This window comes from Sarcophilus harrisii, chromosome 3 (assembly GCF_902635505.1).
Source record: "Sarcophilus harrisii chromosome 3, mSarHar1.11, whole genome shotgun sequence".
Taxonomy (NCBI): domain Eukaryota; kingdom Metazoa; phylum Chordata; class Mammalia; order Dasyuromorphia; family Dasyuridae; genus Sarcophilus; species Sarcophilus harrisii.
This window is the reverse complement of record NC_045428.1, coordinates 66,408,138-66,419,812: the sequence shown is the minus strand read 5'-3', so window position 1 is coordinate 66,419,812 and position 11,675 is coordinate 66,408,138. Positions and strand designations below refer to the sequence as shown.

Here is an 11,675-nt window from a genome sequence, read left to right as displayed (position 1 = left end):
AAATCATAAAAATAATCAGATTATTTGTAAATTATAATAAAAAAAAGAATCTTTATACAATAATACAAGAAATATTTGAAGAAAATTATCCTGAAGCATTAAAACAAGAGGAGAAAGTACAAATGGAAAAAATCTACTCATCATCACCTGAACGAGAACTTACGAGGAAAACCTGCTGAAATATCAGAGTCAAATTCCAAAATTCACAGGTCAAGAAGAACATATTACAAACAACAAGGATACAAAATTATCCTTCAATTCAAATATGACAGTGTCACACAAGACCTGGCAGTAGGATATTGAGAAAACAAAGGTCTTGGTACAATCTACATCAAAAAGTGGAAGAGCAGTTGTTATGGCCAAAAATACCATACTTACCAAAGTTAAGAGTAATTCTGAATAACAACAACAACAACAACAAAAAACAGCATTCAATCTAATTGTCAGGTTTTTCTGGATTTTGTGGCAAAAAGATCTGAATTTAATAAAAAATTTGACACAAAATACAAAAGAAATACAAATATCCAAGACTAATTACAAAAGATTCAGTAAGGACAAGTTGATTATTTTTATACATGGAAATGTAAACCACATGTCTAAAACTGTCATTAGCAATAGGGTAGTTTGAAAGAAAGATTAGGGTAGAGTACATAGGTAGTATGATATGATTCTAAAAAAGCAAAATTACACAAGAAAAGATTAAAATAATAATTATTTTATATAAATAGGGATAAGATTTAAAAATATGTATAAATATATATATATATATATATATATATATATATATATATATATATATATTTTATATGTAGTTCTTCCTACAGGAGGAAGAACTGAGACAGGAATTAGATGACACAAAAATTACTGTCATTGGAAATGGATTAAAGAGGGAACAAGGGGTGTGTGTGTGTGTGTGTGTACACATGTAGGTATGCATAAGTCTTCTAAATTCAGAAAGAAATAAAAGGCTAAAGGGTACAGATGGGGGAAAGAATAAGGGAAGAATTTTTAGAGGGAATAATACATCAGATCTGGGTTGAAGAGAGAACAACAAATACATTTAGAAGGGACAGGAGTCTTCCAAATGTGTGAAGAAATGAGAGTAAAGGAATAGGATAGAGTGGGTTGTAGAAGCACCCTTCTATAGACTAATGGGAATGGGATAAAGTGTCTAGATTAATGGAAATGGGATAAAGAGGGAACAATATTGAACTCTAAAAAGTCTTCTAAATTCAGAAAGAAACAAGAGGGCAAGGAGAAAGGGGAGGAGATAAGGGAGAGATCCTTGAAGAGAATGTAGATTAAGCAATAGGAGAATAAAGTAGCAGGTAGAAGCAAAGTGGTAGAGTCAGGAGGGATTAAAAAATAAAAGATACACAGAAACATAAAATAAAGATCAGGAGTAGAATTTGTTATGTAAAAAAAAAAAAAAGCAAAGGTTATCATCATAATTTCAGAGAAACTTAAAGCTAAAATAGGTTTAATCAAAAGAGAAAAATAGGAAACTACACTCTAAGTCAGCCATATGAATCAATATTGTTTTAAAATATATAAAATAACTAGACAATGTAAGGCTGGAATATTGCTGTGATACAGGAGATGATGAGTTGGTGGAATTACAAAAATATGGAAAGACTTGGACTTATGAAGGAAAATATATTCTACTTTCCGAGAAACAGAGGACAAATAAGCCAAATAAGCACAGTACAGTCTTACATGGATGTATAAGAATGTATGTGTTATGTGTATGATTATAGATATCTATTATGTCTGTATGTGTATGCATATGTATATATATATATATATATATATACATACATACATATATATATATATATATATATATATGTCCGTGTGTGTTTGGGCATATAGGTATATATGTATACACACACGTATGTATGTGTGTGTGTATGTGTGTATATATATATATATATATATATATATATATATCATACTTTGGGGTAGGAGCAGGAAGGGGGAAATGAATAATATAAAAAGGGCACAGCAGATAACAAAAGAAAACCTACAAGAAAAAAAAAAAGATGGACAGCTCTGAAGATAATCTGTAGAATTTATTACAAAGTCTTTCTTGAAAGGGAAATGTATTGCTTTATATCTTGAATCCTCTCATGTTCTGCTGTGCATGTGGCAATTTTTTTCTTTGTCTATTTTGTATTTGTTTAAAATAAATAAATAAAATAGAATTCACCCTTGCAGTCTATAGTCTTTGTCCTAATAGTTCAGGTACTAATATGCTTTGTCCCAAGACTGTTTTCAACTCTTTTATTGGATATTCTATCTTCTAAGGATGCTTTGAGATCTAATATTATATGTTCTAAAAAGACCGCTTCCAGTCAAATATTCTAACCATCATATTATGTCCTAATATTCTACATTCTAGAACTTCTTCCAGCTTTAATATTCTATATTCTAACAATCTGTGTTTTAAGGTCCCTTCCAATTCTAACACAATCCTATTTTCCAAGGGTACTCCCAGTTAATAATATTCCCAACTATAACATTCTTTGTTCTTATATCTCATTTTTCTAATTCTGCTTCTTTCAGCTATTAAATTCTAAGTTCTAAGATATGAATTCTAATGGAGCTCCTAGTTCTTACAGCACTTTTCCCATTCTCAGTTCTGCTTTTTTATCAATCAAACTGCCAAGAAATGACTTCATAAAGATAGGAAAAATAATAACAAAGTTCATCTGGAAGAACAAAAGGTCAAGAATTTTAAGGGAATTAATGACTTTGCTTTTTTTTTTTTTTAATCTGGTACCAAATGGTTTTGATGATTGCTGCCTTTGATACTGGATATGAAATAGAGTAGTTGATCAGTGGAATAGGTTAGGCTCACAAGACACAGTAGTCAATTACTGCAGTAATCTAGTATTTGATAAACCCAAAGACTCCAACTTCTGGGATAAGAACTCACTATTTGGCAAAAATTGCTGGGAAAATTGAAAAATAATATGGCAGAATACATAAGGTTATGCAAAGACAAGGTCAAAAGGGTTCATGATTTAGACATAAAGAGTGCTGCTATAAGCAAATCAGAAGAACAAAAGATAGTCTACCTCTCAGAGCTGTGGAGAAGAAAGGAATTTATGGTCAAAGAAGAATTAGATGACATTATGAAATGCAATTTTGATTTGATAATTTGATAATTTTGATAATATTAAATTTTAAAAGGTTTTGTGCAAATAAAACCAATGCAGCCAGAATTAGAAGGGAAGCAAAAAATTGGGGGGGGGAGAAATTACAACCAAGGATTCTGATAAAGGCCTCATTTCTAAATTATATAGAGAATTGACTCAAATTTATAATACAAGCCATTCTCCAATAGATAAATGGTCAAAGGATATGAACAGACAATTTTCAGATGAAGAAATTAAAATTATTTCTAGTCATATGAAAAAAAATGCTCTAAATAACTATTGATTAGAGAAATTCAAATTAAGACAACTCAGAGGTACCACTACATACCTCTTAGATTGGCTAAAATGACAGGAAAAGATAATAATAAATGTTGGAGGGGATGTGGGAAAACTGGGACGCTAACGCATTTTTGGTGGAATTGTGAACTGATCTTCTGGAAACAATTTGAAAAAAGCTATCAAACTGTGCATATATTTGATCCAGTAGTGGTCTCTACTAAGTCTGTATCCCATAGAGAGCATAAAAAGGGAAAAGGACCCACATGTCCAAAAATGTTTGTAGTAGCCTTTTTTGTACTGGCAAGGAAATGGAAACTGAGTGGATGCCCATGAATTGGGGAATGAATGAATAAGTTATGGTATGTGAATGTCATGGAATATTATTGTTCTATAATAAATGATCAGCAGGATGATTTCAGAGAGGCCTGGAGACACATGAACTGATGCTAAGTGAAATTAGTAGAACCAGGAGAATATTGTATACTGTAAACCAAAATTATGTAAGGAAAAACTGTGATGGATTTGGCTCTTTTCAACAATGAGGAGATTCAGATAAATTCCAATGGTCTTGTGATGGAGAAAGCCATCTGCACCCAGAGAGAGAACTGTGGGGACTGAATGTGAATCACAATGTAGTATTTGCAATTTTTAAATTGTCGTTTGCTTACTTTTTTTTTCTTTCTCATTTTTCCCTTTTTGGTCTATTTTTTTTGTATGCAACATGATAAATGTGGAAATATCTATAGAAGAATTGCATGTGTTTAACATATATTGGATTGCTTGTCATATAGAGGAGGGGTTGGGGGGAAAGGAAAGAAAAATTTAGAACATAGGATTTTGTAAGGGTGAATGTTTGGAAATAAAAAGCTTTAATCAAAAAAAAAAAAGAAAACAGCTATTATTAATATTTTTTAATTTTAAAAAATAAGGAAAAAAGATTATTGAGGCTTTTTTTTAATGTTGAGAGCAAAAGCCAGAAAGAATCACAATCAGAAGAAGCAAAACAACTTTGAAAGCTACAGTTTAAACTTCGTAAATATAGTACTTCAAAAGAAAAATAAGATGTATGAAAAAGAAATCTATAGTTTTATGTAAATCTTTTTTCTATTCTGCAACATGTATGAAACTTCTATTTTGTTTGAAACTGAGTTTTAAAAAGAAGAGAGAAGAGAAAAAGAAAAGAAATGCGAGAAATACTATGGAGAAAAGAAGTGGTCCAACAGACCTGGAAAAGACAAGATAGTTTTTCAATTTTTTTTAAAAGGGAAGAAAGTAAAATCTACTTTATACTTCTTTATAAAGTTAATAATGAATTCTTAAAGAAATAGTGAACATTTAGAATCTGGTCTAAAGTTCTCATCCTAAAATACAAACATGGCCTCACTGTCCCCCGTTTTCAACAAATGGCCCTTCATTCCAGTTCTGTTCCTCTCACACTCTTCCCATCTCTCTGCAGTCATAGAAACCTGGTTCTCCTCTGAAGACTACATTCCTGGATACCCTACAGGATACTGGAAGTACCTTCTCTCAAGCAATAAAAATTACTATAAAGTCAAGATTTTACTTATGTGTGAGTGTGTATGTATGCTTAATGAAGCTTTTACTTAGTTTAGTTTGAGAAAAAAACAAAAACAAAAACATTGTTAAACATGTTTATTGATCCCCAAAAGCAGACATAATCATCTCCAATTAACTGAGCTATGTAACATGCTTGCATAAGCCACAACCTCATCACTATTCAGATTTGCATTTCCACTTTGGGACCAAACAATAGAGTTAAGATGGAAGAGAAAACACCACCATTATTTTTTTCTTCATTCAACCCTTAAAAGGATAAACAAGTACATTTAATCTTTGTATATATTCTTAATTTTTACTGGTCCCAGGATCAGGGCAAGAAAAAGTGATCACTTAAAAGTTTTTGTTTGTCTAATTTCTTAGTTATCTGCACCAACATTTTAAAAACACACAGGTCAAACCACTGTTTTTAAATTCTTTCAAGGCATAATTTGTACCAAGATACAATCTATAATTTTTAAAAAGCAGTAAACAATTTTTCATAAAAAAGACAAATTCCCAGAAGGCACCAAAATTCATTCTTTAGCTTAAAGTAGAAAAGGTCCAATTTTCTTACTTTCCTCATTTTAAAGTTTTAAATTTCTCCTTAAAGGCAGCTTTCATTCTTTTGACCGCGGAAAGGTCCCATAGTCCATCAGGCCAGTTGTCATGGTCTGTTAAGATTGAATGAGTGAAATAGTGCTCGAGTTATTACTGGCAGATGTATGAAGATTTTTCCTTTGATGCAATATGCATATTCCTAAACCCATCCCATGCCTAGAACAGTCTTTCCAACAAATGCCCTAAAAATAGTTGGAGCAATCTACCATTATCAGAACACTGAGCATATTCACTAATTATGATTTAATTAGCTCATATCATTAAGGCACTATGTGACATTGTTCTCAATAGAGATTATATCGTAATCAAAATTCAAAACCTGAGTATGGAAAATTATTGATGGGTTTGATTTTTATGTTTGTGACAGCATTTTTTTTTCATTTTTTTAAAGAAAGATCTCATTTTAGGGCTATAGCTTTTATGCAAAGGAGGCTTATATTCAGACTAACACACTTAGCATTTTGATGACATTGGTACTGCTTCCTAGCTTGATGGTAGAGTATTTAGAGCACTGGGCCAGGATAAGGAAGATAAGTTTAAATATGACTTCAGACACTTACTAATACTGTGACCCTGGATAAGCCAATGAATCTGTTTGCCTTAGTTTCCTCATTTGTTAAGTGGGGATGATAGCACCTATTTTCCAGAGTTATTGTGAGGATCAAATGAGATATTTGTAAAGCTCTTAGTACAGTGCCTGGCACATAATAGGCATTTAGTAACTACCACAACCTCATCCCTTAGGTTTTCTTTTGTTCCTCCCCTCTCCAAAAATTAAAATGTTTCTTTATTTTATCCAGCAGGATTCTTGTCCATATTATACCATAAATTCTTTATAAGACTTCTGCTCCACATATTGGAATCCTTTCTCTTGACTATAAGTTTGAACTTAAGAAAAAAAATGATAATTATCGCTGCCTTCTAGTTAGCTTGGTAATCCTCTACAATTTATTTTGTGCATTTAAAAAAATATAATTCTGAGAATTAGAATCTGACTCCACCACATTGATGAAAGGCTCTAGGACACACATCTAGCATTCTGTGCTTCAGTAGTATAGCAGTACTGTAGTCTATCTGCTTTCACTACATGAATGACCCAATTCTCTGATTATAGATTTATTGAATAATATCCTTTATGTCATTTTCTGTATTCAAATCACAATTGATATAGAAAAAATTCCATAGCTTATCTATGGCCAACTTACATCTTTCTAATGTCCATTAACTCAAAAAATTTGACTCAATAGAGACTGTGATATGTCAGGATTTAACCCTGAGAAGAAAATGGCAAATCATCCTAATATCTCTGCCAAAGTCCCAAAAAGGACACAAAGACATAACTAAAAAACAATAGCACTGAAACTGAAAATCACTGAAAGGTATCATTAAGAACAATGTGTGATTTCTTAACTGTAATCCTAATCCAGTGTACTCGCAGAGAAAAAAAAAATGATTTTCTATATAGTCAGATTCTGCAAGGATTGTTAAAAAAAAAAAAAAGATTCCTCATCAAATTATATAGCAAAAATTTATTCGTTTTCTATGCCCTTGGAGGAAAAGAGACAGAGACAGAGACAAAGAGAGAGGGACAAAGGAATCATTGAACAAAATTCAAAAGTCCAAAGACAAGGCACAAGTTGTTGATCAACTTTATGACTCACCTGGTATATCCCAACTTTGGGAATACAAAGTATTACCACCATCTACATTCACTGTTTGTCCTGTAATATATGTGGCAGCAGGAGATAACAGGAAACACGTTATGGAAGAGATCTAAGAAATAAAATATAACAATTTTATAGTCATGTATGTAACATGATGTAGAGATACTGATGCACATATACACATTTTCTTACTACATGTTTATGTATGTACCTATGAACACTTATGTAGCTATCTCACAGAATCAGGATTGTAGATGAGACCAATTTTTATTTGTTATTTAATATATCACTTCCATAAAATGAAACCCTCTGTAATACCCATGATCACATGGTTATCTGAACACCGTTTTAACCAATAGTTGCCTGAATTCCATTTTATTTTTTGTTAGTTTTCATTGTTGGGAAATTTTTCCTTCTGTTGAAAGTAGATATGATATAGGCCCATGGCCCCACACATGTATATGGTTCTTATTTTAGATACTTTTGAATACCATATCTTAAAGCAAAATTCAGACTACAAATGTGGTTTGTGTAGCCTAACTATGCATTGCTTTATTACTTTTGTCTCAATAACTGTGGAAATTATTAAACAAGAGGGTAAAAGTAGAAAAGTCAAAGACCACTTTTAGTCTATATGGGATGAATTAATGATGAAATATGAAGTAATACAGAGTGGGGATTGCCTGAATAAAATCATATATATATATATATATATGCATATATATATATATATATTCAAAACATTATATGGCAGCAGTAAACTTAATTTCAATTTGTCTTATATATGATTAACATATAAGTCTGCATTATTACATATCATCACTATTATATCTGAATATGTGTATCTGTGTAGCACTTTAATTTTCTCAAAGTAAAACTAGCATGTTTATGTTTTTGGATAAAAAACTTTTTGTTGTTTTTAAATAGGTATTATCCTTCCAACTACATTTGAAAAGTCTTCCATCCATTCATTTTGAGACACATGCTCCAAATCCCCAAATTCATTATCTTGAGATAATTAATTTAGGGAATCTGGATGTTAATTGGTATACATAAGTAAATGATTTTGACCTGCATTAGAGCTTACTAATCTGAAAATTAATTGAGAAATGGCAAATATGCATTCTCCCAAAATGACTGGATTGCAATGCATATAGTTTTGATAGTTTTCCCCTAATTGTATCTGAAGGCTCTGAAGATGGAAATCTTCTCTTCTGTCTATTCACACAGCCTTATGTGAAGTTCTTCTCACAACTGATTTCTATCACCTGAACACTTTGCATCCCAGAAGAGCTTATGAACTCAGAAGTTTTGTGGATCTATTAGCTAATTAAAGTTTTTAAGAACTCAATGGGAAGCTGCTCCCTCAGTGACTCTGATTCTCTTTCCTTCCCCAATGTTCCTTGAAGTTCTAACTTTCTATGGCTGTATATATTTAAAAAAAGGATAGAGAGAGGGGAAAAGGATAAGAGAAGGAGAGGAAAGAGGATGAGAAATAGATATGGGAAGAGAGGAAGAAGAAGAGACTCAGATGGACACAGAGAGAGCTAGAGAAAAAAAGATTACCTCCTCAGGAACACCAAATCTCTTAGCAGCACAATGATTAAAGAATCCTTTAATTAAGCCATTTTCAAAATCTTCATAGTTGCTGAAGGCTGTGTCAGAATAAATTATTCCCTTGGTTGGAAGACAAAAAGGGAGAATTTTAAAATAATTAAACCAGAATTGAGTTTCAACCAGACCTAACTATAAAGAGATTTAAATAGTAGAAGAGATTAAACATAAAAGTCCCCAGAGCTACTATTTATGCTCCTCAGCAATATCATATACAATTTGTCCTCCCCAAGTGGATTGCCATCGATTAGCACAGGAGTAAATAGCAACTGGAGTCTCTGATCTAGTTTCCCAATCTATAATATTAAGAGAAAACAAGGAAAGACTTTATTTCTCAGCACTTCTTAGAATGAGTGTTCTAACTTTAAATATATATATATATATATATATATATATATATATATATATCCAATTTCCAGATATCCTTTAACTCTGGCTTAGACTGAATATTCTCTTGCTAGTATATATATACTTATAACTCTTTTTATTTTAGTATTTTTTATTTTGATAATAGCCTTTTATTTTCAAAATATATACAAAGATAGTTTCCAACATTCACCTTTGCAAAACTTTGTGTTCCAAATTTTTCTCCCTCCTTTTTCCCCTCCCCTAGACAGCAATATACTTATAATTCTTCCACCCACCTTACCATCTTGACTTGCTCTTCACTGTCTCTAACCTCTCTTAAGGAGTTAAAGACAAACAAACAAAACACATGAATGAACTAAAAGAATTCTTCATAGATTTTAGTGCACATCAAAGATTTTGACAATAAATAGAATCTCTAATTTGTCTATTGCCTAATGTCCTATTTTATAGATAATATTAAAATAAAATGTATCTATGACTACTAAGGAAAATATCACAGTAAGTAAACAAATTATATATACATAACTGGTTACGTACAGGACTAATGCAATTGATTCTTATTCCATGGCAGGCCCATTCCATTGCTAAAGTTTTGCTTATATTTTCAACACCAGCTCTTGCTGCTCCACTGTGCCTTTTAAAGAAAAAAATTCTTTAAGATTTCATTCAACTTCCACTAATCATTCATATTTACATGAAAACTAACTGGTACATTAAGTCATAGAAGAACAGTTCAATTAAAATACACTGTTCAGAAATGCTTGGATTACATAACTACTGAATGTCTTTTGGAAGAGATGAAACAGTTTAGCATTTCAACATGTTCTAAGAAGTTATCCTAGAAACTAAATGACGTTTTAAAAAAACTTCCTATGCATCCACCCAAACTTATGAAAAAAAGCAGGGAAACCACTCTTTAAAAGATATTTTGTTAGGCACTGTGATATGTACTCAAAATCTAAAGGAAAACAAAAACAACTTGGATATTACAATTAGAGGTAGTGTGCAACCCATGGTTGGAGCTTGGAAATCTGATTATACAAGGCCTATCATTGTACTGCCTTTGCTTTACCTTAGAGATTTCATTACTAAAAAGTCTTTCAAGTTTAGCCTGTTTCACTATTTTATTTTTGTATAAGGAAACAATTTGAGAATAGAAGTAAAAACTCTACTTGAGGAAATAAAGGATAAAAAGATATTACTTAAAAAAGTAATAAACAATTAAGGGAGCATTGGGAGCAAATGGCACAGAAACAGCAGGGACTCACCTGAATTCACCCAAATAATGTCTCAAAAAATTCTGGAGTTCCAGAACACACAAAAGAATGGGATAGAAATTTTTTTTCAGCCCAAATCAATTTAAAAGATCAGTAGAAATAATCTGTCAAAATGGGGCAGAACACAGTTCAGCCTAGGCTGTGCCAAAGCAAACCAGCAGTAAGCCTTAGTTAGTGAATCAGTGGCAACAGTAATGGTTTCTGGACCTCTCAGCCCCATAGAAGGTGAGGAGTCAGATAACTGTTCAGAAGGAGATTACAAGTATCCTTTGCACCCTGGGATTTCAGTGACCACAATCACTCTTTTATAACTAGAACTATGAAAATGGTTCAAGCTCCCTTCTGTCCACAATCTCTAGTGTGCTAGTCCCTGGGATGTGTGTGGAATAGAGAGATAATGTGAAAAATTTACAGGAATGTATGAATTCTTTTTCTGTATTTTATTTTCATTATTTCTATATATGTGCAGGCCCATATATACTTGAGCCTTGGCCAGCTATAAACATATTTACTTAACCTGAGCTGATGACATTTATTAGTATTTTACATTTATCGATATTTAGTCTATTAGCTTGACCACTATCTGCTTGATTAAGCCTGAAGACCTGATTTTCTGCTTCCTAGAAATCAGGTGATTTTGGGGAAACAGAAACCTTCCATTCCAATCTTTCCAAATAGCAACAACCAAATTAGTTGCCCCCCCCCTCTTTCTCAATGCTCTCTTACTTGTGATGTAATCTCTTGTATAAAAGCTGTGTATCTTTACTACTTCTTTAGCCCTCCTACCATGAACTTTCTATTTCTTATCTCGTGATGGGACAGCTCATCCTCTGGAGGTTTTAATAAACAACTTTTCTGCTTTCTACTGAGTGATCTGAGTAGTCTTTTTGGGTAAGAGTCTTCTACATCCCTCACAGATGGAAACACAGGAGTGTGACTGGGATACAAGTTTAGAAAATGCAAGAGTCTTGCACCTGGTGTCAGCACAAAACTTTACAGGTCCTCAGAATTATTTCTGAAAACAGCTACACAAAATACCTGAAGCTTGGGACAATTTGCCCTCCATTGTACAACCGGAATTCTAGTTTAGCATGGAATTAAAAGTCAAGAAATAGGCTGGGAAAATGAAAAAA

At 32.2% G+C, this 11,675-nt stretch overlaps 1 protein-coding gene across 1 annotated transcript in view; it reads right to left on the bottom strand.

Moving 5' to 3' along the window:
• Positions 1–5,579: 5,579 nt before the first annotated feature.
• The window catches only part of LOC100926746 (peroxisomal trans-2-enoyl-CoA reductase), a 69,037-nt gene continuing 62,941 nt past the window's right edge, over positions 5,580–11,675 (bottom strand). Inside the window, exons 5-8 of the mRNA XM_031961137.1 lie at positions 9,803–9,899; positions 8,849–8,959; positions 7,280–7,391; positions 5,580–5,671 (exon numbers count right to left, since the gene is read on the bottom strand). Coding sequence (XP_031816997.1) covers positions 5,580–5,671; positions 7,280–7,391; positions 8,849–8,959; positions 9,803–9,899 — 412 coding nt within the window. The remainder of the gene's footprint in view (positions 5,672–7,279; positions 7,392–8,848; positions 8,960–9,802; positions 9,900–11,675) is intronic.